Source organism: Crocodylus porosus, unplaced genomic scaffold, assembly GCF_001723895.1.
Source record: "Crocodylus porosus isolate Cpor-Errol unplaced genomic scaffold, CroPor_comp1, whole genome shotgun sequence".
NCBI classification, from domain to species: domain Eukaryota; kingdom Metazoa; phylum Chordata; order Crocodylia; family Crocodylidae; genus Crocodylus; species Crocodylus porosus.
The window spans coordinates 31,903,517-31,930,539 of record NW_017728909.1 but is presented as its reverse complement, the minus strand read 5'-3'; the positions used below and the strand labels follow the sequence as shown (position 1 = coordinate 31,930,539).

General features: G+C 41.1%; 1 protein-coding gene across 2 annotated transcripts in view; it reads left to right on the top strand.

Annotated features, from left to right (window-relative positions):
• Positions 1-27,023, top strand: part of HCN1 (hyperpolarization activated cyclic nucleotide gated potassium channel 1) — a 310,582-nt gene that overhangs the window by 25,474 nt on the left and 258,085 nt on the right. For both annotated transcript variants that reach the window (XM_019532033.1, XM_019532034.1), the window contains exon 2: positions 1,613-2,036. In XM_019532033.1, the coding sequence (XP_019387578.1) occupies positions 1,613-2,036 (424 nt within the window). The remainder of the gene's footprint in view (positions 1-1,612; positions 2,037-27,023) is intronic.

Here is a 27,023-nt window from a genome sequence, read left to right as displayed (position 1 = left end):
AGCCTTGGGGGACTCCACAGGAAAAGTCCTGAGGGGATGATGAGCACTCTCTCATCACCACTCTGAGATTTCCCTGCTAGGAAATAATAGAACTATATAGAGCTGTCCCAAAAACACACACCAAGTCTTATGAACACTTTATCAACAACTCATGGTTAACTCTACTTAAGGCTGCTGAAAGGTCTAGTAAGATCAGCAAGGCACAATTTCCCCTGTCAAAGAGCAAAGATCATTAACTAGGGCCATGAGTGCAGTCAATGAATCATAGAAAAATATGATCAATGCCTTGCTTGAGACAGCACTATCCCTATTCAAACTATTCAACACAGGTCATTGTAATGGTCCGTTTTCTATAGTTTTACACATCAGTTTAAAGGTTCTTTGCTGTCTACTCTTTCTAAGGATAACAGAGCCTAATCTCTCTTAGACTTTTCATGAAGTACAGATTCTTAAAATCTGGAATCCTCCTGGTTATTCTACTGTGAACTCCATGTTTGCCTTCCAGTTTAATGGTTTATTGAGTTAGCATGATTTTATATTCGGCACCTATATAAATATTGAGTTACTACACTTATCGTAAAGTAAGCTGTAATATTAATTATTATTTCAGAATGACTTTACAATTTGTCCAAAGGGTGGCTTTAGAATAAGTCCAAAATGATATCTTACATCCATTTGTAGCATGATCATTTGTTCAGTATACGCTCCATATAGTTTAGTGTAACCCACACTCAGTAAATTAAACCAGTTTTGTTGCCCTCGAGAGAATTTTTGGGTTTCAGCTTGCATTGAATATCAAACATCCAAAAGGCTTGTGCTAATAACATTTCATTCTAAACCATTAGGTTGACCTAAAAGTAACTCGTGAATTGCTTTATATCTCACTCATTAATTATTCCTACCATTCTTTCCTTTACCAAGTTCTGGCCCCTTAACTCACAAACCTACTTTATCTTGAAGGGAGGGGTGTAAGTGTGTATGTTCCATTTTGTTTCAGGGTGTACATAATTTTATTCTAATGATGGAACAGTTACTTGCACTTAACAAGTTTATCTGCTAGATTTGAGAGCCAAGAAATAAATTCATAGGCTGTGATTGACACCAGGTATGAGTATTACTTATGTAAAAACACCGATAGATTTTGACAGGGGGGCTGGGGAAATCTAATAAGTGCCACATATTAACTTTCAGATATGCCGTGGAGTGATAAACTAATTCTGTATTACAATCCTGCACTTATCCCAGATGCCAATCATTAGTAAGAAGAAATAGAAAATCATGTAATATTTATAATTTTTGTCATCTTTAGTGTTTATATATGTGTCAAATGATTTATATGTGAAACATAGCATTATTAAAATAAATTAAACATTCAGACCTAGCTATCCACCTTTATGTGGATATGAGCATGTAGTCCTTATTTAAGTAAAACTACCACTGATTTTACTGCATTATTGTTGACTGATTTATGTAATGATAAAAGTGCATTTGAATGATTTGCAGACAGGTAATTTGCCCCAAAGAGCTTCAAATTTAAGCAGACAATATGACATTGTTTGGTTATATATTTAGAACATGTTGACAATTCTGATTCTTTTCTTTTCCCTTTTAGGTTTTATTGGGACTTAATAATGCTTATAATGATGGTTGGAAACCTTGTCATCATACCAGTTGGAATCACGTTCTTTACAGAGCAAACAACAACACCATGGATTATTTTCAATGTGGCATCAGACACTGTTTTTCTATTGGACTTGATCATGAATTTTAGAACTGGGACTGTCAATGAAGACAGCTCTGAAATAATACTGGACCCTAAGATCATTAAGATGAATTATTTAAAAAGTTGGTTTGTAGTTGACTTCATTTCATCAATACCAGTGGATTATATCTTTCTTATTGTAGAAAAAGGAATGGATTCAGAGGTTTACAAGACAGCTAGAGCACTTCGTATTGTGAGATTTACAAAAATTCTCAGCTTGTTACGTTTATTGCGACTTTCAAGATTAATTAGATACATCCACCAGTGGGAAGAGGTAAGACGTATATAAGTGTATACATTTTTCATTTATGTAGATTGTATTCCTTTATTAAAACTTTCTAACAAGCTATAGATAAACCAGGTATGTACAACATTATGAAATTCTCTAACTGGAAATGGGTAGCCAAACTGTATGTTCGGCTTTTTATATGTAGGTGCTACCTGAAAGACCTTATTTTATGAGAGAGAAGCCCAAATGTTACCATTCTTTGTTTAGTAGAGAGGAGCATAGAATAAATGCATAGAAAGAACTATCTGTGTAAGAGCAGGAGCTCAGGGTGAGAATCTGTTGTAAAATCTTGTCTAGCAATACTGTTTTATTACCACTACGCTCGCTTGTTTCCAAATATTTAATTTAATAGGTTTGACACCTATGCAAATTATCAAGAGATTTGTGGCTATACCTTCTGTGTGCATAAGCAGAAAAAATTAATGTTAAGTGTTTTTTAACTTGCTTTTGTGTTACAGTAACAAAGGAAATCACTTCCAATCTTGTAGATCTCTTAGAAGACAAAGGTGATTGTACATGCCCTGAATATACTGATTGATGATCTTAAGGACAGGAGTTGCAGCAATTTTAAAATCACTCCTACCCAGTTCTGAAAAGCAATATTTTGGGGGATAACTGCAGGAATATACAGTTAAATACTCGGGCTGTGCAAAACTTTGGTCCCTAATTCAATTCGGTGGAAATTTGGCCCGATTTGGTGGTCAAATCTCGAAATCCAAAATCAAATCAGGAGACCCTTTAATCTCTCTGAATTGAATCTGAACCAATTTCAGAACGATTTGGTGATATGGACATAGACACAGCTTTAAATGTTTTTTTTTTCTACACACCTTAAGGTATCAGGCAGCTGGTGGATTCTGCAGTGGTGGGGTGGATGGAGCATCCCACAGGAGCATGGGGGAGCTCCCCAACGCACTTGGCAGCAGATCTGAAAGTGGACCAGGGAGTGTGCTTGGGGGCCCTGTGCCCGCTTGGCTTAGTGAATGGTACCTGGGTCTGGGGAAGTACCCAGGGTCCCCCTGTAGCTGATCGTTGAGCTGGAGGGTGCAGGAAAACCCCCAGTGTGCTCCCAGCAGACCCAGAAGTGGACCAGAAGTACTTCCGGTCCACTTCTGGGTTCACTGCTGAGCATGCGGGGGGCCCACTGCACTCCTGTGGGACGCTCCATCTGCCCCAGCATCACAGCATTCATGAGCCATGCCTGGTACTGTGAAGTATGTAGAAAAAACATTTAAAGCCGTGTCTATGGCTGAATTGCTGATTCTCTGAATCAGCATCACATCTTCAGGGAACAGCGATCTGAAATTAATGAATCGAATCACTCTCTCTGATTGGGGCTGAATCCAAATCTGAATTGAACATGGCCTGTTTTGTACACCCCTATTAAATACCCCTGATCTAGCCAGGTGAGGGCAATGAAGGAAGGGCCTCACTTCTCTCTGTTCTCTGCATTTCATCATCTGTCCTCTTCTTGCTTCTGGTCCATACTTGAGAGGACAAAAGGGCAGACGCCACCACTGAAGCTGCTCCTTTGGGGGCTCACATGCCAGCAACCAGAGCCATTTATCCCAGCAGGCTCTCCCTTCTCTGGGAGCATGTGTTGGAGCTAAAGGCATGAGCTGGGGTGAAAAACAGGACTCTGGTTCTATGTCTGCCTGCCAACAGCAGGGCACACTGATCAGAGTATGAGGTGGGTCAGCACAGAGGCTGCTGGGGGTGAAGGGGAGGGCAGCAGCAGTTACAGTCCCCAGGGCTAGGGACAGAAGTTATACATAAACTGGTTTAAGTGATCAGGAACTAGTTTAAACCTGTAACAAAACAGAAGTTCAGTGCACTTAAATCACTTTCATAATGGTTGAAACCAGTTTAAAATAAACCTAGATGGATGTAGTATCAGATTTAACTGATTTAGATCAAACCAGTATATAGAATTTCTGTCCCAGATCCCCTCCCAATTTAACTTTACTATGGGCTTCCCTGCTGCTGGGAGCTGGGGCAGTCACCTGGCCAAGCCCTGTCCCAGGCCAGCTCTGGACCCCCAGCCAGGTTGTGCCTGGCACAGGGGGGTGGGTATAGCCAGCAGTAGGGGCTATTTTACCTGCAACTTCCTCCTCAGTCAGCCTACCAGCTGAGGAGGGGACATAATCAGGTTATCACCTTGGTTTCCAGCTGTGGGGAAGCTCTCAGTGGGGAGGTCAACTGAGGAGGGAGTGGAGAGGACAAACAGCTCCCACTTTGAGCTTCCCCCTGTGCACCTGGCACAACCTGGCTGGGAGTTTGGAGCCAGGCAGGGAGGGGCCATTTCCCCCCCCCCATTCCTCCCTCAGCTGGGAGTTGAGGCAGTCATGTGGCTATGCTCTGACCTTAGCCAGCAGACCAACTGAGGAAGGAGTGCGGTGGAAAATGGGCCCTACTTTGGGCTTCCTTCTGCAAGCTGGGAACAGTATGACTAGGGGTCCAGAGTCAGCTGGAGGGCCCTTCCACCCCCTCACAGAGTTGGGTGGGGGGCCATACCCCCTCCTCAGTTGGCCAGCTGGCCAAGGAAGGGGCATGGCTGGGTGGTTTGCCCCAGCTCCTGGCTTCAGGGAAGCCCATAGTGGGGGGCTTTACTTCCTCTGCCCAAGTCAAGAGCTGAGGTGATCACCTGGCCATGCCCCCTCCCTGCCTGGCAGGCCAGCTAAGGAGGGAGTGGGAGGATGGAAAAATGACTTCCACTGTGGGCTTCTTCCTCCCTCCCCCTTGTGCCCAGAACAACCTAGATAGGGGTCCACAGCTGAGGGGGCATTTTTCCCTTCCCCCCCACTCCCTCCTTAGCTGGCCAAGGAGGGAGCATAAACAGGTGATTGTCCTGGTTCCAGCTATGGGTGCGTGGGATGTGGGTAATGAGGGAGAAATGCCCCACTGGAGGCTGCTCCCTTTCCCCATTTTTCCTGTGCCAGGAAGTCCCTAGCTGGGGGTCTGGTGTTGGGTGCAGGCGGGGTTCCCCCCCCACCCTCTCTGCAGCTGGTCCAGACTGAGGAAGGGGCATGGCTAGTTGAACCAGCTCTGGGCATGGGAAAGGGAGGAACACCTGGATGGGGGCTTCTCCCCTCTTCCCTTCCCCAGGGAGTGGGGAGTTTTCCCTTTACTCCCTCCTTAGCTGGCTGGAGGGGCATGGCTGCAGTTGTTGGTAGGCTGGGAGTCATACTCTATTGCCCTCTGGCTCCTGGTGTGGACTATTTCAGGGGTTTGGCTGCTTTTCAGGTTTGAAAAGTGAGTGTTAGTTCACTTTCTTATCAGTTCAATCTAGGCAGTTTACAGAAACCTACAAAGATTGAATTGATTCAGCCTTGGGCTTTTTGATTGTCAGGTACCGCTAGGGTAGCTGGGGCAAGAGTAAGACACAAGATGGGGCTAGGAAAGTATTTACCTTCTCACACAGTGGCTGAGTGCTGTGGCACTCTTTAGGAGATTTCATGGCACCTCAGGGTGTCACATGGAGCAACATTGTGGATCATTTTCAACTATTTCACTTTGGTTTAGGCAGCTTCAGTTGATCATTTGCCATGAAATGCTACAAAGTGTGGTACAAAAAAAATCAAATAATTCTCAGATCACATATGAACAAGCTGATTTAAATGAAAGGTAATAAAAGTGGGATCTTGAATCCAATAGAAACGCAAGATTGAAAAGTACCTCCTAAGTCACTGAGTTCAGTCATTTGGTATCACAGGCCACCACATAATGATCCCTTTCATTAAATACGAAATAGAAGTACCTGGTTATTAGGGGCAGACAAGTTTCTCTGAGTTGTTAAAGGTTCTTTTTTGTTTATGAGAGGTGCACTGATACATAGGACCATATCATATCAGCACCAATAAAAGGAAAATTGACATTATCAGCTATCACTTAGCTAGGACCTGGGGCTAGGGCAGGCTCTGTCCAGCTGGGGTGGAGCATGGGATTGTGCCACGAGTAGCATATCTGGGGGTCATGGGGGGGAGGGGCAACTCCCACCGCTGTGCGCACCAGTGAGGGAGGCTTTGCAGGGGGGGTACCCCCCCAGATATGTGCGTGGGATGAGGTCTGGGGCTGGAGGGTTTGGGCCAGGATGTACTTGGGGCAGGTGGAGGTGGTGCTGGGAGGGGGGGGGCTACAGTGAATTCTGGGGTGGCCACAGCCCACTCCATAGCCCCACCTCCCAGTGCTGCTGCCACCCATCCCAAGTGAACCCCCAGCCCAACCCCCTTACTGGGGAGAGTCCGGTGCTGCCCCCAGCCTCAGCCTGCAGCAGCCTATCCTCATCCCATGCAGAGATCCAGGGGGAACCCCCCCTAATTCTTCCCTGAGGGCAGGAACTCCCCCCCACCTCCATTCCCCACAGATCAGCTGCTTGTAGCTCCATCCTGTACTCTGCTCTGACTGGGAAGTGCTGATCCTAGCTCCAGTTCCCCTCCTTCCTCACCTCAGTGGCCCCCATCCTACCCCCCTGCCAGACCTTCTCCCTCACCCCCTCCCCAAACAGACTTACCAGCCAGATGCTGATCTCCAAGTGGCTGGGCCATATATCAGCAATTGGATCGGTGTTGGTTGATGTGGCTCATTAATAATGGGCCATCGGTATTGGCCCAAAAAATCTGCAGTGGTGCACCTCTACTGGTTATTGTATTCAGGAACATCTCTTCTTCCAAAGTATTTCTCATCACTATTGTGGCCAAAAAAATAAAAAAAGACAAGGAGACCAGGAACACAAAGCCCAAACAGAGATGAATAGGTGGTCTATTTCGCATACAGCAGAGAGCCACTAAAAACCAGTAGGTTAAATAAGCTTTCTAGGACTGCTAAATCATAACTTCAGCCTTCACTCTTGAAGGATCAGAATTGCTTGTAGATTGACTTTTTTGTGTTTTGTTGGCTTGTGAACTATTGAAACCCATATCTTAAGTATTTATGGGATACCAATAATCACGGTATCTGAAAAGCTTTAGGAAGATGGACAAATTCATCACATTTATTTAAAAAAAAAAGGAGTGGTAAGAAGTATCTTAAAAATGTACAGATATGCTAAAAAATGGATTCAATTTAAAAGTTGCTTCTAGCATTGATGAATATGAGAATAAGATTCATCCAATAAAGATATCATCTTTTTAACTTTGCTAAAACACCAGAGTATTTTAGATTTTCATATCTGGCTTTCATTGTCCTCTAATAGCCTAATAGAATTTCAGATTTAGCAATGATTTAGTCAGTGTTCTTCATAATAATCTGAACTGCGGCAGAATTAGAGCGAATTTGCATTAGGTCATGGTAATAGTTTAATGAAAATAATGTATATGTAGGATGTGTGCATGTAGTATTAATCTATTTTGTACTAAGTACATAAACAAGTAAACACTTACTAACTAATATGTTTATGAAACACTCTTGGATCCTGGTCCTCTGTATTTAATTCAAAAGACTAGATATTTTTTATATATAGGCTGATGTGGGATTTTTCATTTAATGCAAAAACATTTGAAACACTGTATATTTAGATCAAGAGTAGTGAATTCTATGCCAAAAATATCTTCAGGACCATCACCAAATTCACTTCTCATAAACTGGCAACAAAATACATCCAAGAAAAAAGTAATAAACAAGTTTGTATAATATAGCTCTCTGTCCACTGAGAGATTTTTATGGCATAAGCTCAAATAAAAATTGAAATTATTTGGGTTATACTCAGAGCCTTAAGAGAATAACAACTATTTTTATTTAACATTTTTCATACTCTGTTCATTTATTTTCTCTTTCTTTATTTATTTTCACACCATTTAATTTAGTACCAAGCTGCTTATAGTCACATACAACAACAGTGAGGTAGTAAAGTTTATGCTGCTTAAGTTTTTCCATTTAAATATGAATTATTAGCAGGGCATATACCTGCAGTCTCAAGGGTAATGCATAGAATTCAAATGAGTGTAGTGAATATCAACCAATGTTAATAATTCAACTAAACAAAGGAATGGTATAAATGAGAGAAACATTTAAACAGAGATGTTGTAGTAGATATTTTGGCAGGAATTCAGTTGCTATTTCCAAATTGGCATCACCCAGCACTGATTATTTTAGTTCCAGACTATCTAATTTACCATACTGTTGCAACCCAAATATCAGTGAATGTGTTACTTAAGGTACAATTTCATAATAGAGTAAAACAAAGTAATTAAACTGTTGAAGGAAAAGAGGGAAAATTATTTTATTTTGGTAAACAGGTCCATTTTCTCTCATGAATCTGCAGGGATTTCCAAAATACATGCAATATATTGACCAAATTCCTACCTCCATGAATTCAAAGGATCTTCTCATCAGACAAAACATTGCTGCTTAAGTGCCCAATTACAAAAAGTTGATGCCCAAAAATAATAGTAATGGAATAGTTCAGAGGAAAATTGATAGGGTGGAATTTGTTTGTATAAAATATTTATTGAATGTTGAATGCTCAAATTCACAAAAATCCATTTCTGCATATAATATTTTCAAAAAGAAAATGGAACCAAATTTAACAAAGTACTTTGGATGGGTTCTCCAAATTTATATATGACAAGTAAACTATTCTGGAAAACTATCCATCTTTTTTCAGGCAGGGGGAGAGGGACAAGATAAATAAGGATTGAGTTTTGCCAAGTTGTTTTTATTACTTTTTGTTAAATTTCTATTTTAATGATGGAATTTTCAGTTCTCATTTTGAACAGATAGATCATTTTTGGCTGTGCATTCAGGTATTTTGGTAATGCAAATTGCTCTTCTAACTACATTGTTCTTCAGCAAACTGCTTCTAAACCAGATCTGCAATCAACATTTGAAGTAGTTTTTCTTTAAATCGCAATTTGTAATTTTAGAACAAGCATAAATAACCATATACTGATAAATATAGTAGCTGTCCTAGAAATTCACCATAAATCTGTTGTGATGTTGAGATACAGGACAATTTGGGACTTGAGCTACTGGTTGGTTATCTATTTTAAACCTGCTAAAAGGAAAAAAAAAAAGCAAATAGGGCTAAACTTTACAAAATTCAATTACCAAATTTACCTATAAAATCCCAGTTAAATCAAAACCAAGATAAAGTGTAGCTGAGCTCTGCTTCTTAGTTACCCAAACTTCCTAAGTTTGGTGAGCTCAGAGGATTACAGAAATTGGTTCTTACCTATTACTGCTCCTCAGCTTTTTCTGTGAAGCATTTTTCTGCAATACTTGAACAAGTCAAAACTTCATAATAGCTTCTAATTTTATTGCTTGTTTCTAATTATCAGTTATTATAGTATGGATTTCTTAAAGCATGTAAAGATGCATTGACCTTTATTTAAGCAAGTGCCCATGAAGACTCCTCATATGCTTAAAATAAACCACATATTTAAGTGCTTTGTCAAAAAAGGAACTGTATCAACAACAATTTTATTATGTACCAGTGACCAGATTTTTATACAAGCAAAATTTCCACAAATCACCACTAGGTGTCCTCTATATGATATTTTGCTTGTTATGAGGTGGAAGACGATTTAAATAATATCTGTATACCATGTTGGGATATTGTTTTTTTTTTAATCAAAAGAAACAGATAAATACAATAGTTGTTTGTGCTATCCAAGGAACAGAATGAACCCCTGATCAAGGTAGGATTCTGCTTGGATGATCATTTTTGTGGCCATCCAAATACTGGGGCCTTTTCACGTGCTGTTGAGTCCCGCCCCCCAAATGCCTTAAAAAGCCAAACTACCCCTTTGAAATTGAGTATTATGTGAGAAGAGATGGCAGGATGGATTCATCTGTAATCTGGCATTTGTTTGACAGCATCAAATATTTTTACTGATATAATTTTTTATTTTATGCACCCTTTAAAGTAGTATCATCCAGTCCTGTAGCTGTGCAACCAAGTTTTTTATGCATAGAATTCTACAGAATTAGAGGCAAAACAGCCTGTTGATTAATCTGGTGCAGCTCCCTGTCAGGGCAGGTTTTCTTCTTAAAGTATATTCTCTAGACCTCCGTGTGCCTTTTCTAAGTTGTGTCAACTCATGAAGCAAGGGATAGGCATTCTGGGTAAAGACTCAATAGATTTTTCCTCTTTGAGATTTAAAGTAGAGCATTCATTTTTCTTAATTCATTTCATTTTCATCATTCACTAGAGACTGTACTGTGGTCATATGTCCCCAGCCTGTTTTAGTGCACGTGAGACTTGATCAGATCTTGCTTGGAAAGAGTCTGCAGAAGGAATAGGAGGAGAGCATGTTGGGAAATAATTTTCCTCCTGGCCAACCAATGGCAGGGACAAAGGAGGCTGAATATCTTTTTATTGTCATTGATCTCTGAAAAGTCAAAACAGATGAAATATTCTGAGGTTTAGATTTCTAAGCCCTATACTTACTCAGCTAACTGAGCCTATTGGCTGCTGTGAGGAAGACCCCCCACCAAAAAAAAGTATCCACTAATTTTTCTACAATGGGAAAAATTCCTGATTCTGGCCACTCATCAGATCCACAAGGCACAATGCCTCTATGGTCACCTCTACACATGAAATTAATGCTTCTGAATGAACTCCAGTACAGTTCACAATGGAGGTTATTATTCACAGGAGCAGTATTTACATGTGTGCCCAGAACCACAGAATATTGAGCCAGGGCTCCTTGGGGTCAGCCTTCCAGTCCAGAGCTGTTCCACCCTGGCTCGCTGTGTTGCGGAGGGACTAGCTGGGGCATGAGCATGCTATAGCATGGAGCTAGCCAGCAGGCAGCCCCTGCACTGTAGCAGCCTCATGCCTCCACCAGTACTGGTCACCATCTACGCATGCATTGCAGCAAAGTAAATAACTCCACCATAGGATAGTACTACTTGTGTCGGGCAGTACTATCCTACAGCAGAGTTTATTAGTTTACTGTGGCCTGAGAGCACCACATGTGTAGATGGTGATACTTTACTCTGGAGCTAATTAGTCAATTTCTCAGTAAAACACATGTGTAGATCCCCGCTGTGAGAAGTAGGAAGGTGGGATAGTAATAGACTCAAAATTCCTTTACAAATTACAAAGAATGGGAGAGGTAGAAGTAAAATAGACCTGGGAATTCTTTCCTTTGTCAGGTAGGGAGAGGGGAGATAAGGGCACCTCCTGTTCTGTTCTTGGTGGCATGGCGGAGGATTCAAGGATCGAACTGTAGATATGCTACTGCAAAACTTCTTCAGATTATACATATGATAGGGGATCTATAATCCCAGAGTAGATTCCATGTAAAAAAAAAAAAAAAGCATGGAAAAAATTGCATTAATAAAGCTGCTGCCTGACAGTTAAAACTCATCGCCTGTTCCTCTGGATCAATGAGCTGTTCTTTCAGCATATTGGAACATTGAATTGTTTGATTATTTTGACACAAGTAAATCTAAGAACCTTGTTGGTTTATTTGGGAGGGTTATTTGACCTGTATGCAGTTTCCAACTTAAGAGAAACAAACTTGCAATTTTCCATATAATTGTAATAACAAGTGTGAGAGCTGGCTTTAGTAAAGTGTATTGTTAAATGTGCTCATCTAAGAAAATCAGCACTAGTAGTTTGTAGGAAGCATTCTGAAAATTGCTAGTGGTTCTTTTGCCTCCTTTGATTTGGAGGAGTTTTTTCTTCAGCTGCTTAATGTCTAGGTTCTAGGTATAAACAAAATTCACTTTCAGCATCTACATTTGGGTAGAACGTTGTAACCTTTCTTTTTTGATGTGAACCTGTATATGGTGATCATCATCAAATTAGTCTTTTCCATATGTGGGCTATAGCAGAAGGCTATTCATTAACTAATAAACATTCCCATTCAATCACTTTTGGAAATAATCAGACTCATTTGGTTTGGATTTGCAATGCAACCTAATTTAAAAAACATGGCCCTCAGAAGACTGATATGTTGCTCATCTCTTCTCAACCATTGTGTGGATGATGGCTTAATTTTAGTGAGTGGTCCAGTGCTTCCTAGAACTTGTAAAAGTTATCTTCACTTCATTTTTAGAAGAGAACATTCCACTCCTTTGTCCCTAAATTTTAGTACAGCTAGCTTTCTCAGTTATGCTTTTGGTAAGGTGTAAGGGGACATGCTAAGCATACTGTTAAAATGCATATAAAAGAAAGATTTTCATTAAAAGTTATGGTGTAAACTTAATACATGCTAAATATATACAAAGTTAAATATAAGGTTCTAAATTAAACTGAAAAAATTGTAGCAGGGTAAAGATTAATAATATACATTAATCAATAATATATTGGGGTCTTGAAACAATTTACAGTGATACTGTCAATCATAAAATTGCCTTAAATATCATGAGAGTTCTAAAATATACAATTTTTAATATATAGATCTATCGACTTTGATCCTCTTGTGCTCTTTGAGCATTTTCCATAAGCATGGAATATTAAAAAAATATAGCAACATTCCTGCAAGAGTTAACCAAATAAGAACTACAATATTGGATCAGACCAAAGTCCATGTAGCCTTGTATCCTAGTAGCAAGTAGAGGATTTTTAGATTGCAGGACTCCTTGCAAGAATTCTTGCAGGCTGGATCCAAACCCACCACTGGTGCTGGGGCAAATGGCAGCATGGAGGTTTACTGGATCCATATTTTGGACCCCTACCACTGACTCCTCACCAAGGCTCTGTACCTTAGATCAGTGCTTTCCAATAAGTGTGCTGCGGCACGTTAAGTGTGCCACCAGAAATGAACGGGTGTGCCATGGAATTTTGCCATGGCAATGAACTATGATGCGGATGTATGAGGCTGGGGAGTGCTGTAACAGGTGTGACATGGAAAATTTTTATTAATGTAAGTGTACCTTGGGCTAGAAATGGTGGGAAAATACTGCCTTAGATTTGGGCAGTGGGTACCACTCCTGAATTTCTGACCCCAATAGGAGCCTTGCAGGCTGGATTAAACTGCTCTGGAGGCCAGACCCAGCTTGTGACAGTATTTTTCCAACTCCTGTTTATAGAACGAGTACAAGAAACAGGGCACATGTAGCCCCTCATCCTCTGTAATTTGTAGATTGTTTGGGGCTGGAAGGGACCTTGCAGATCAGCAGGTCCAGCCCCCCTGCTCTAGGCAGAAAGACAAATGTGGTTAGGTGACCCTAGTGAGGTAATGCATACTTTGGTTCTATACCCGGGATTAGGCAGAAATTCAGCATTTTCTCTCTTCTTTTTTAGGAATTGGTTTCTACATCTGTTTTCATTTTAACAAAAAATATATATTTTAAATTAGGTTTTCTGAAAACCCTTTATTTTTTCTTGCACTTAATTTTCCAACATATTTAGTTGTGACTGGTTAAAAGTGATTACTTCTTCCTGCAATTGATTCATTCAAGGTAACTCAAATGTAGCATCTTCTTTTAGCTAATGCTCTGTTTATGGACTTCTTTGAGAGGTGTAAATCTGTGAGTGGGGAAGGGAGAGACTTCATTTGTTTATATTTATATAACATTACATCTTGGTTTACTGATACATTGAAAAAGTCAATCGAATAAGCACTTTATATATGTGCCCAGGTTTGTTCTTGGTCTCTCTTAGCTCATTTTTGGTAACTGTTAACCCATGTTTTTTTTTTGTGGGGGGTGTTAATTTCAAAGTCATTTAATAATACCTTTTGTCTGTTTTAAGTAATGTTGAATTCTGACCTACCCGATTCCTTCTAAAGACAGGGGTGTGCCAAGGTTAGTAACTTGTATGACAAGTATATTCTGATGTAAATTGAAGTGTGTGGGGGGAAGGGCTCATGATCCACTGGAAAAAATGTGATTTATAAAATTAAATAAATAAAAGCAGCAAGGCAGCATTACTGAACGGTGAAAATTGAGGGACAAACAGTACTGGAAGCTTTAAGCCATAAGGGCTTATGGGTACGGGATTTGGGGTGAACAAATTGAACTTGTCCCTAATAGCCTGCTGATGAATACATTTTCATTTTTAAATCAAAGCAATCATGTATTAAAGGGAAAAAAGGTAATACCGTAGAAATCAAGGTAATCTTAAAGTCTATTCTGAGTAAAGGTTGTTACTATGGCTAACAGATTTTTTTAAAATTAAAATATTCTTCTTTTTCTGGCAGAGGACAGTGTGTACATAAAATCAGCAGGAAGGCTTTAATTGTAGAAAATTAATGGAGGGATTGCCTCAACCTCTTCAGAAAAGTGTAGAGCTTCTTGGTTGTGGTGTTGAGATGCTGTTCAGGAGTACTTGTGCACCAGTGTTTTGTTGGCTCTTGTGTGTAACTTTCTGAAGATGGTTATAGTTTGTGACAAAAAGACATGCTGATTGGGTTGGAGAGTTGCGGATTACTTGTTTTCATATGTTTCTGGTGCTTATGCTTCTTTAATGAGCAAGAGGGTAATGTTTTACAACCAGAGTGCTGTCTTAAAAAGGCGAAATGGACTGAATTTGTCAGATAGGGAATATACGTGATTGCATCAGCCCATTAGAGATAGCTCAGTGGCAGTGAATCTGTGACTTTTCCTACATGGAAAACAGAAATATTACTGCACAAGAACTAAACTAAAAATAAGAAAAGAAAAGAAGATAATTTTAATGTGATTTTTTTCCCCCCAGACTGATTCTCTCACATTTTTTTTATTCCAAATGCATATGGCATGATCCTTTAGGAGAAATACATAATTCAAATCATGTCAAGCCCTGAAAACAGCAGGCAAAAGTCAATGAAATAATTTGATGGAAATAGTTAAAGTTGTGTTTATGGTTTCTAGCCAAAAATTCCTACTTTAGTTTTGCTTTTATGTACTCATCCCTATTCTTTGGCAATCCCCTGCACTTAAAGATGACTGTATTCGATGATTGTCTTATCTGTGTGTCTGGATTGACACTCTACTGCAGCTTGGACATGTTTCCATGTGTGGGGGAGGGGTGCTGTATTTTTTTTCTTGGTCTGTGACATGCTGTTTTTGTCACTTCCCCTTTTCCATCTCCTATTGTTGACATGAGGTTTCAAACTTGTTGTTTGTCCTTCAGATTCAAAGATGACCATGATATCACTGGTTGGTTTGGTTTCTGTGAGCATGAGTGGCTGATCTGGCCAATTTGTGCTTTGAACTGTCTGTCAAGGTTCTTTGGGTAGATGTGACATCTTGTTTAGACCAAATAAATAGTTGGAAAAAGGTTCTTTGCAAGCTTTTGGGCACAAACACCCTTCATCCAACATAGGAAGACATTCCTGCTGTTATGTGTTCTCCTTTTTTCCTTTTTCCAACTATTTAGTTGGTCTAATAAAAGATACTATATTTACCTAAAAACCTTGTCTGCCTATGTCCTTAGACCAACATGGTTATAACCAACAACACTTGAACTGTCTGTGGCACACATGCCACTTTGGGTTGCTTGATCAACAGCAGATGTGCTGCTATGGTGAGTTTTACACTGTTTGCACTTCTGTGCTGCTTCAGCAGTTCTCCTCCACTCATAGATTGTAGGTCCAGTATGGATGAGGCTTCATCAGCTGGAATAATCATAAGTGAGATCTTCACAAGATTTCAGGGCAATATATCAAGGAATCCCTCAAGCTATCCTTGAAACTTATATTTCTTCTGGCTTCCCTGAGAGTGCTTTCCCTCCTTTAGGTCTCCACAGAAGATCTTTTTTGGCAGGCACTAATCTGACATCCTGGTGACATGGCCTGCCCATCTTATCTATGATTTCATCAGCAGAGTTCAGATGCTTGAAATGACTGCCCATGTGAGAACCTTTGTGTCTGGGACCCTGTCTTGCCATCTGGTCCTCATCAGTTTCCTTAGACAGCCCATTTGAAAACAGTTCAGCTTCATGGCATCAGTACAGTATCCAGGTTTTGCGTGCATACATCAGGATAAGCAACACAATGGCTTTGTAGATCTTCAGTTTTGTTTGTTGACTGATGCTTCTGGGCTCCCACTCATCTATATGTAGTTTGCCAAAGGCCTCAATTGCTATGGCAACTTTGGCATTGGTTTCATCATTGTCACGTTCAGTTCACGTCAAGGTACTGCCCACTTGTCCACTGCTTGGAAGGTCTGGCCATTCACTGTGATGGTAAGCTCTATGTAAGGCTTTCCTGATGCAGGCTGGTGCATCACTTCTGTCTTCTTAGTGTTGATTGTGAGACCAAAGTTGACACAAACTGAAGAGAAATGGTTCCATACTCTGTTGCATGCCAGACTCAGATTTGACATCCAGGGAACAGTCATTAGCAAACAGAAGATCATGGAAAGTCACATTCTGTAACTTCGTCTTCACCTGTAGTCTCCTTAAATTTGAAGTCCACTACCTGATGTCAATCCCAGTGCCACAGTCACAAAAGGCATCTGTAAGCAAGGCAAAGAACATTATACTGAAGAGGGTTGGGAAAAACACACAGCCCTGCTTGACTCCACTGGTGACTGGGAATGGTTCAGATGATTGCCATCATCCACAATGCAAGCAAACATGCCATCATGGAATTGCTATTGTACAGTCTATTAGCGTGCACTGCACACATTCCGGGCACCAATGGTGAGTGGTGTCACCTTTGACTTTTTTTATTGTTTTATGTGATTTTGAACACCGTAGTGGGATCCCCATCAGCTACGGTATGCTGACAATGGTTAAGGTGAAGCAGGCAATGTTTAGGGCACCTTTGTGGCCCCTTCTTCGTACTACAGAGGTGTGCAATGTGTTCCTAAGTAGGGCTGCTCAGTCACACAGGTTGCTGCTGAATTCCACTGCTGTTTTTGTCCATTGAACAGCCCTGAGTTGCCTGTGTGCAGATCTTCAACTACAGCTCCCAGCATATCCACACCTGCTGCTTTGCTGCTCTCCCATTGCCACAGGACTTGAGTGTTTATGGGAGGTATAGATGATGTTATGGTTTCCATGTGAATTGGGTTTAAGTGAAAGAAAGTTGCAGTCACCCTCACTCTTTCATTCAGGTCTGACTGAATCCAGTGGCACTACAATGTCAAGACATCTGGAAATGTTGATGCAATAGATGGCCATCAGGTCCTACTGCACCCAAACAGATACTGTATGCTGTCCAGACAGCTTTTACCATCTGCCCCACAGCCAGGGAGATGAGCATATCTGCTCAGCTACCTGATCCACCAGAGAGGACTTTTCAGACACAGCCAGTTGTAGCTGTCCACTCTGGTCAACAATCTGGCTCTGCCCTTGTTTTTATTTGAGGGTCAGCTTCCTTAGCCTTTCCCCACCAAAGGGTAACCCATAATGCAGCAAGGGCTGGGGTTGTAGAACACTTCAAACTCTTCCTTCCCTGGGGTTTGGTCTTGGTATCACTTTCTAGGGGCTGCTCTGCCATGAGCAGTCTCACCATAGTGACCCCAAACCCCAGTAGGGTGCAATTTTTGGTCATACCTAGGAGCCAGGTTTCAAAGTCAGCAGCAGACTGTTCCTCCATTTGCAGCAGTCCTAGGCAATAATCTCCCACAAGTTGACACTGATGTTCCTTTTTAAATGGGCCTTGAGGACATCCCTGAACGGCTTTCTCTGTCCTTACCTTGGCTGAGCTTGCTCTGGGAGTCTGGAGTTAGACATCTGGATGACATAGCTAGACCAACAAATTTGATGTTGGATGATCATCACCTCAATATTCATGGTGTTTGCTTGCAGGAGGATGCTAACATTGGTGTGTCTGTCTTTCCACTGGATTCAGAGGATTGTCCACAGGTGTCATTGATGATACTTCTCCAACAGCTTTAGATATCCTGTATGTTTTCTGTGTTTCAGCTTCATACAGGAAGGTGGGGATCCTGGTGGGGATCATGACTACTTGATAAACCATGAGCTCAGTTTCAGATCTGAATCCATGATCTTTGAACACCTATCTCTTCAGGAGTCCAAAGGCTGGACTTGCACACTTGATGCAGTGTTGGATTTCTTCATGGATGTCAGCCTTCTGCTAGAGGTGGCTTCCAAGGTATGGGAAATAGTCAACATTCTCCAGAGTCTCCCTGTGGATCTAGATACTGTTCATTAGGAGCCTGTTGCTGGAGGACTTAGTCTTCTGAATGTTAAGCATCTATCCCATTGTCTTGTATGCATCAGTAAAGACATTGATGATTGGCTGAAGGTCTACTTCTGAGTCAGAGCATAATACAGCATCATCAGCATATGGAAGCTGAATGATTGAGGCTGAGGTGGTTTTGGTTTTGGCTTGTAGTTGACTGAGGTTAAACAGCTTACCATCCATTTGGTAGTTTGGCTCCACTCCAGCTAGAAGCTTGTTGATGATCGGATGTAGCATCATGGCAATGAATGAATATTGAGAAAAGTGTTGAGCAATGATGCAGCCTTGCTTAATTCCCATTTTAACCTCAAAGGAATCTTTGAGAGATCCATTACTGAGAACCACCACTCTCAGACCATCATGGAGCAGGCAGAGAATGGTGACAATTTTTGGTGGAATCTGTACTTCAGAAGGATCCTCCATGACACTTCTCAGCTGACAGAGTTAAAAGCTTTCATGAGGTCAAAGAAGGCCATGTAGAGGCTTATGTTGTTCCCATCATTTATCCTGTAGCTGATGAGCTGCTAAAATCATGTGAAATTGTGCTTCTTAATGTCCTAAACCCATGCTGAGATTGCTGGAGGAGCTTTTCCACTTACTGAAGTGGAAGGGGATAGTTCAGGAGAATTCTCACTGTGATCTTTCCTGTGGTGGACATCAGGGCAGTCCCTCTGTAGTTTCTACCATTGGACTTGTGTCCTTTCTTGAAGATTGTCACAATTGTGGTGTCCCTGAGGTCATCTGAGATCTCATCATTTTAGATCCTTAAGATGAGGGCATGAATCTGTGATATGAGCTCCTTCTCCCCCCTTCACCCTCCCCACTTGAAGATTTCCACTGGGATGCCATCTTCTCTGGGTACCTTGTTGTTCTTCATCTGCTTAATGGCTTCTCTCACCTCATGAAGTGTTGGAGGGATTCCAAGATAGTCTCTGGGTGTTGCAGGATGGAGTTGAGAACACTCTTATTAACAACATAATCTCAATTGAGGAGGTCTTCAAAATGTGTCTTCCAATGGTCATTGATGGCTCCTCTTTCCTTTATCAGATTTCCTCCACCCTTAGGTTTCATGGTGTTGGTCTCTGAGTGCTTGAACCACAGGTGGCATTGCTGGCACTGAAGGCACTGCACATATCATGGACGTCAGCAAAATGATACTGAATCTCTTTAGCTTTGTCTTCCCACTATATGTTTTTCGTATCATGGGTCCTCCCTTGGACCTGTTCCTTGGCTTGGAGTTGATGACATTTTTGCCAAGCACAAAAGGCCTCAGAATGGCTCCCAAATGATGGCTGCAGCAGACACAATGCCAACAGAAGATTGACATTGAAGGACTCTAGGACCCAAGCAAGTGAGATCTCTCCCACTAGTGCCTCAATGAAAAACTGGTGAATTCCAACCAGCAACAATAGAAGAACATCAGGAGCATGTCCTCAAGGCCACCATCATCAGTGCCTGCGAAGAGACATTTGGATTCTCTATCAGGAAAAATCAGAGTGACTGGAAAATCCAAGAGTTGATCAATTGCACTCATCCCTACCTTGGACTCAAGAACTCTCTCTCTTCCTGACCTTTTCCATTCCCCCCAAACTCCACATGTTCTTGTTCATACATACTCTGCCTATCTTTTCCATGCTGGAAAAGCTTGATCAAACTCTTCTTTGTCTCCAAAACAGTACCTTTTGCACCCTCTGATTGACAGTCTGCAATGAGTTCAATTGCATAGCTGTTTAGCCACAATATGGTTCCTTCTGTTGACCTCTCAGGAACTGTTAATGTGTGGTAGAGGTTGTATTACTTCTCTACTGGTTTTGTGTGCTATGATGCTCTCAATATGAATACTACAGAATCAATTATGCATCAAAATGGGTGCTGGTAGGTGAGGACTTGTAATTTTAGAGTCTAAAGTAATAGCACCTGAGTTCCTCATTAAGGTAGGGATATGGGATATATCAGCTAGAGATAGTAAATGTGAAAGTCAGAATTTACTCTGGTTATTGAATTAGAATATAACCTTTATAATTTGCCCTGAGTTATGAGCAACATGTAGTTATTTTGCCCAGAGTAAAGTAAGACTAAACTGTGAGATTTTAAAGTGATGCAAACTGAAAATAGTATATCTGTGTATATTTACATATGACTTTTAACCTGAATTGTGGGTGGTCTTATATCTTACTAACCTGAAATTCAGCTGACAATTGCAGAAACTTTTGAACAGACATTTTGGTGGACTCTGTTCTAATTTTACTTGGGATTAATCTTGTGTTTTCAGCATCTTGTGTAGGAGCATACCAATCTGGTAACCGTGAATGTGCTAGAAACCTAGATCATGAATGTGGTGTTTGAGCCACTCCTTGGGCATCCCCACCACTCAGTTTCCACATAGGCTAAGTACAGAGGTTCAAAAAGCCCAGGAAGAATCAGTTCTTTTCTCACATGTATTTCTAAGCTGTGTAGATTGAACTGATAATGAACTGAATTGAAGTTCACAATTCTGATAGCCAAAGCAGGCAGAAGCCTGCACTGGCCCAGGCCAGGAGCCTCCCATAATGCCAGACACTGGCAAAGACTGTTGAACCTATCTAACCAGCAGCCCATGCCTGATTGGCTGCTGGACACGTGCCCCCACCCCCCTGCTGTCAGCTGCAAGGAGAGGGAGAGCCAACAAACAATCTGTCCCCTACCCCACCCCCTCCTAGCCACCCTCCTTCCAGAGAAGTGGGAGGTAGGGAGGGAATGCATCCCTGGTTTCCCACCCACAACAGGGGTCTGCATGGTATGGAAGTGGGGAGGAACCCTGTGGGTGGGCTATTTCTTGCTCTCAGCCCAGCAAGTACACTGGGAAAGTCCCATCCCTGCCCCCTCCTTGGCCAGCAGGTAGGTGAGGGGGAACATACCCCTGTCCTGGCACTGGCTCCTCAAGCAGGGGTCTGCATGGGGAGCCCCCACAACAAGGCACATCCCTGTGAGTTGGTTTGGGAAAGTCCTGGCCAGCAAGTGGGCAGGGTTGGGGTGATCCTGCTTCTCAGGCTGTGAAAGGATAAAAGCTCCCCACCACAGGGGCTTTTCCTGTCCCTTTAGTGTGCAGACCTGAGCTAGAGGGCTCTGGGGGTACATTCCCCTCCCCCCCTCATCCTACCAGACTGACAGGCTAGAGAGCAGAGAAAGCCTCTGTTCTGTAAGAACTGGGGGGTGGAGTAGACAGCACAGCTCAAGGCTAAAAAGTATTCTGGGATGCTGAGGAACTGTGAGGTAACTTGAATCAGGAGGGGATTTGGGACAGAAGTTCCATAAACCAGTTTAACCTAACTCAGTAAAGTCTGATACTATATCCATCCAGGAGTATCTTAAACTGGGTTCAGCCATTTTGAAACTGTTATAGATTTAAACCAGTTTCCAGTCACTTAAACTGGATTATAGGCATCTTCTGTCTGTAGCCATTCATAGTGATGAGACTTAGCTCTCTGTTCTTGTGATTTAAGATGTATCCTCAGTTAGGCAGAAGAGCATTCAATTCCTGGGCCTCTGTCTCAGGTATGAGACTGATGACAAGCCATTCAGACTGAAATAGCTTTGGATGTGCTTAGAAGCAGAATTGTAAACACCCTGAGAACTTTAGTATGTGTCTATATACCATGTACTAGAATGCCCCTGATTATAAGACTGAGAAACAGGGCCCAACTCAACAATTTCCATGCTTGCACAAACCTTGTGGAGCTCTTTTGGGGATGCCCATCACTTCTGTTCTCAAACTTAGGTTTTCTCCCATGCTTTGGTGTGGTGGTAGCAAATGGCCTCAGGGCAGCTTCATTGGCTCATTTCTGGGTTTGGTGCATATGTCTTTTGGCTAAGATCAAGTAGACTTGATGCATGGGCATATTTCTTAGCAGCTGGCTTGGGAGCAGTAGGGAAGCTCTGAAAACATACCAGGTGGTTCCTAATGAGTTGATACCTCCATGCTGAGTAGCAGGTTGAAGATTGAAACTAGGTTCATGAAATCTTCCTAATTCCATTATTTGATTTAGATCTAAGTGTTTACAATACTTGGATCATTTTATCTGTATTTTCAGCCTGGATTCATATTTTACATGGACAATTTCCCCATAGGTATTGTACAGTAGTAGCAATGTACTCTGCCAACTGTTCTTTTTGCTGGGTGATTTATGTTTGGAAATGAGCATCTTATGGCTTTACATCTCATATGCACAGAACCATTTGTTATTTTTTTAGCTTTTATCACCTTTATGACATTTTGTATTGATAAGGCACTACAATCATGTGTTTTATATTGAATTTTAGCCGTGAATATCCTTAATTGACTAGCTGGTTATTCAAACAAAAAAATATCCCAAAGGTTAATTCTTCAGTATCTTTTCAGTCACCCAGCCTTTTTTTAATTATTATTTTGTCAGAAGTATCTTGAGAAGCTACAAAGCTTATATTATGTGCTTACAGGCAAGAGCTGTGAAATGTCAGAACTAATGCAGAGCATGTTACTGAATTCATTGTTTTGGGTCCTTTGATCTAATTTATTTGGTTGAAGATAGAGAAGATGGGCTCTAGATGACAATTGATTATTTTACTTACTAACAATTACAAGTCTGCTAGCAAGATACACTCGTGTTTTAATTTGCTTTCTTACAGTGAGAAGCAACAAAAAAGAAGTAATCTTATTTATTCCCGTAAAAAACCTAAAGTTTGCAAATGTATTCATTTAGACAAATAGGGTTTTCGGGTGGAGCATTCTAAATGTGGAATTACAAAATATATAGTTGATATTCAAAACTATCACTGTCCGCTTTGAGTGAAATGTTTAAAGTTTTCTGATAATGGCATTACTTCATCAGATTAGTAAAACTAACCATAAAATACATAGTATAGACTCAAGTCTTCATTAAATATTTAAAATGTTCTCATTTTAATTTAACTAATAATCATGTGATCTGGGGCTAGCAATCTCCCATGGGAAACCTATGCGCCCTTAATACATATCTTCCCATTGGAGATGAGTGAGATTGCCCCATAAATGCCAAAGAAACTATAACACTAACTGTGCAGATGTCTCTTAAACCAAGAAGAAATTCTGAGGGCATCCATGCAGATTGCAAGGTTTTTTCCTATGCTTCAAAAGCTCCCATGCCATTGATACTAGGGCTTCCTGAGGAGCCAGCCTAGCTGTTGGTTTTCCATCTCTATTCTTCCCATTTCTCTTGATAATTTAGAAGATAAATATTAAGACTTAATGTTGAAAAGAACCAGTTGAACTGTTTAGTTTAGTATGTGGCTTTACCAAAAGATGAAGTTTCTGGAGCAGGTATTTCCAAGTTCTGCCCCACCTATGCGTATCTCCCCCATGTTTCTAAATCAAAGAGAGCTGATAAGCTTGTGAGGGAAGGGAGGAGAGGAAGACAATTATTCTTTAGTTGGATTATGTTCTCAACCCCCTGCCTTCTATGCCAGCTGGATTTCCTTATACTTTTTTTCTTTTTATCTTCTATGTCTCAGTGGAAGGGACAATTTGGCTCTTGGTCACCAGGGACAGTGGTTGAACTGAATCACCATATTAAAACTGTAAGAAGGGTAAGAATTTCCCAGTTAGTTTATGCAAGGTACTATTTGTGTAAAGCCAAAAATGTATGTTCTAGTACAGCATGCAGTACTAAGGAATCAGAAGAATAGCAGGGGAAAGGAACCTTAGTCCCTTTTTCATGATGTAAAAACTTCCCTTAATGTGTGTTCAGTGTTGTATGCACTCCTTTCCATTAATTGTAGGCTCTTTAAATAATGGCTGTTATTTATTTGCAAGTTTCTATCAGTTGTATTTAGGGGCCTATTGAATACATGATGTTGTGGATTCCGTGACATCTGGCATTGCCCACAAAATCCAGGCAATGGCTACAAAATCCACAGCCATGATTGTGTTTCAGTCCCACAGCTCAGCATTGCTCACTGTGTGCATGCATGTGTGTGTGTGTGTACTCCAGATACCTTCTACAAAAATCCATGTGCTGATTAGTCCCCCACTCTGACTGAAACCAGCTGTTGTTGTCATGAGTTGTGGGTTCCTCCAAAAAAACTCTATGTAGATTTGACACAGGACAGCCCGGTCTGGTTCCATTGCATGGAGGGCAAAGCCACATTAATCATATGTAACAGGCTAAGAGAGGGGGGAGCAGAGGGGGTTTGGGTGAAGTGTTTGGGGCCCTGTTTGGTAATGCTTGCCAGACATTTAAGGCTGGTGAAGAAATGGAATTTCTAATGGGGTAAAAAGGGCATAGCTCAGCTGTGGGAGTGAAGATATAAGTCAAAACATATACAGTATTGTGGCTCACCATGATTTGGAAAAGAATTGGTGCTGTGGGGGACTGTGCTCAATGGGCATTATAATATATATTATTCAGGTGAGCTGTTTTAGCCTATCCTTTTGGTAAGTTTCCATCAACACATTTACCCATTAAAGGCCATGTATTTTATACTCATAGTCAGTGTTGGCTGCATTTAATCGACTTCATAGATGGCTTCCATTACTTAGTACATGCTTTAGGCAGAAGTTTAATGATAGACAATGCATTTAATGAGGTTTCATTGTATGTGAATGTAAAACAAGAGGGTTTTTTTTTCCCCAGGCTGATTGAGGGGGGAGAAACCTTGTCTTGTATTTGAGTAAATGTGGGACATCAGAAAACTTATTGACGTGGATAGGCATAGCACTAGTAAATTTTCAGATTACTGCCTCTGTTCCTTACTCTAGCTATGTTTCTCAAGGCTTCCAGACTTCCTGATGTGGAAAAGAATGCTTCTTTATGTGGGCATGGCAAAGATTGGGAGGTCTATGTGTCTCCCTGGGCAGAATAGTATTGCATGCCTGATGCAAAAGGTGTACTATTTTTTGGCTAGCGGTGACAAAGCTCTTTAGTCGTCTTAGACAGGAATAGAAGTTTAAGAATTTTATTAATGTGTAAAGGAAAATAGAATTTGGGACCTTGGAGAAGGTGGAAAAGAAAGATAAGAGAACAATTCTGTATAATGTGCCAAGTTAGGCTAGGTGGTTAATCCAGAATTAGCAGAACTAGTATGTGGAAAATGCATACTTTTCCTCAAGGGTTAGATGCTGACCTGCATTCATCTGCCAGAAGAAAAATAAAAATGTGTGTTGGAAATATCTTTTAAATGTAGCAAGTATGTAGAACAAACCTCACCTTTTAGTATTATTCTAATTAAATTGTTCTTGTGTTTAAATAAAGTAGGCAACTGGCAAAGTCTGCTCCAGTTCTCAAACACTATAGCAGAGCTATACAGTAGTATTGCTGTTATTCATACTGGACTCATGTTCTCAAACTGTAAGATGGCAAACAAAAGGCAATTAAATAAGAAATATGTCTTCCTGACAGATATTTCCCTGTGTAGGCCAAATATGTGTACAAGCAAGACTAAGGTAGTACTGATCTACTGTTCTTTAGCATCTTGGATGTGGACAAAAAATGCCATTGTAGATTTTTCAAGGAGAAATACTGTTGTCACAAACTATCGTGTTAAAATGATTTCTGTCAAAAAATGAGTTTAAAACAAAATTAAAAATGTAGAACTTATAAATAAGTATAGTATTCAGCAAAATTATCAGCATATGTCAGTAGTTTACAGCACATCAAATTAGACATTTTTCTAAAAAATAGTACTCTTTATTTTAGTATTTTTAAAAGGATAGAATATCTCCCACTTATTAGGCACATTTTATTATATCACACTTTGTTACATATGCTGTGTCTAAACCGGGGTGGACAATTATTTCAGATGGAGGGCTGCTTAACAAGTTTTGGTGAACTGTTGAGGGTGACAAGAGTAGCCCTGCCCCTTAACAGGTGTCCCACCCCTGGTCTCCATCTTGGAACCAGAAGTCCCACCCCTAGCACCTTGCCTTTGGCACTGGAAGTCTCTCTCCTTGCTGCGGAAGTACTTCTTTTGGGACGGAGGATGCCATCTTGAAACCAGAAACCCCCCCAGTTCATATACTTAAAAAATCAAACAACTAATATAATTTATTTTAATTTTATCTAAAAATATTTTTGTCCTGATTTTTTATGTATGTTTCTCTAGTGTATCTAGAGGCAATTGCATAATAGCTCAAAATACAGTCAAAATACTTTTATATATTGTGTGTGCTGGGGTGTGGAGAGGTATAGTGGGTGGGAAGATGTGTGGAGGCTTGTGGGTGCAAGGTATGTGGTTGGGGGGTGTGGAAGGGTGCAGGTGTGTATGTGGGTTTGGTGGGAGTGTGTGGGGGCTGTGGGAGGGTGTGGGTGTGTTTTGGGGTTATGGTGGGGAATGGGGTATATGGGAGGATGTATATGTGTGTGTTGGGGAGGGGGTTGTCCTCAGAGTCCCCAATGTGTGCAAGTTCCTAAAGCTGCATATGGTGGCAGTGAGCAGAGTCAGCCTCTCCTGGCTTCACAGAACACAGCTCCCTGTGATACAGCAAACTACAGGCCCATAAGCCTGACCTTTATCCTGGGGAAGGTCTTGGAAAATATTATCAAAGAGGCCATCCTTAACAGACTAGCTGAAGGCAATATCCTGAGGGATACCCAGCATGGGTTTGTTGTGTGTAGGTCTTGCCTGACCAATCTCATATCCTTTTATGACCAGGTGACTTATCAACTAGACAAGGGGGAAGAGCTCGACATCGTATATCTTGACTTGAAAAAAGCCTTTGATCTGGTATCCCATGATCACCTCTTGGCTAAACTGGCTAACTGTGGCCTTGACCTCACCATGATCCACTGGCTAGGGAACTGGCTCCGCGGTAGGACCCAGAGGGTGGTGGTCAATGGGAGCCAATCATCTTGGTATGCTGTGACCAGTGGGGTTCCTCAAGGCTCTGTCCTAGGGTCTATACTATTTAACATCTTCATCAATGATGTGGACATTGGTGTCAGAAGCAGACTGG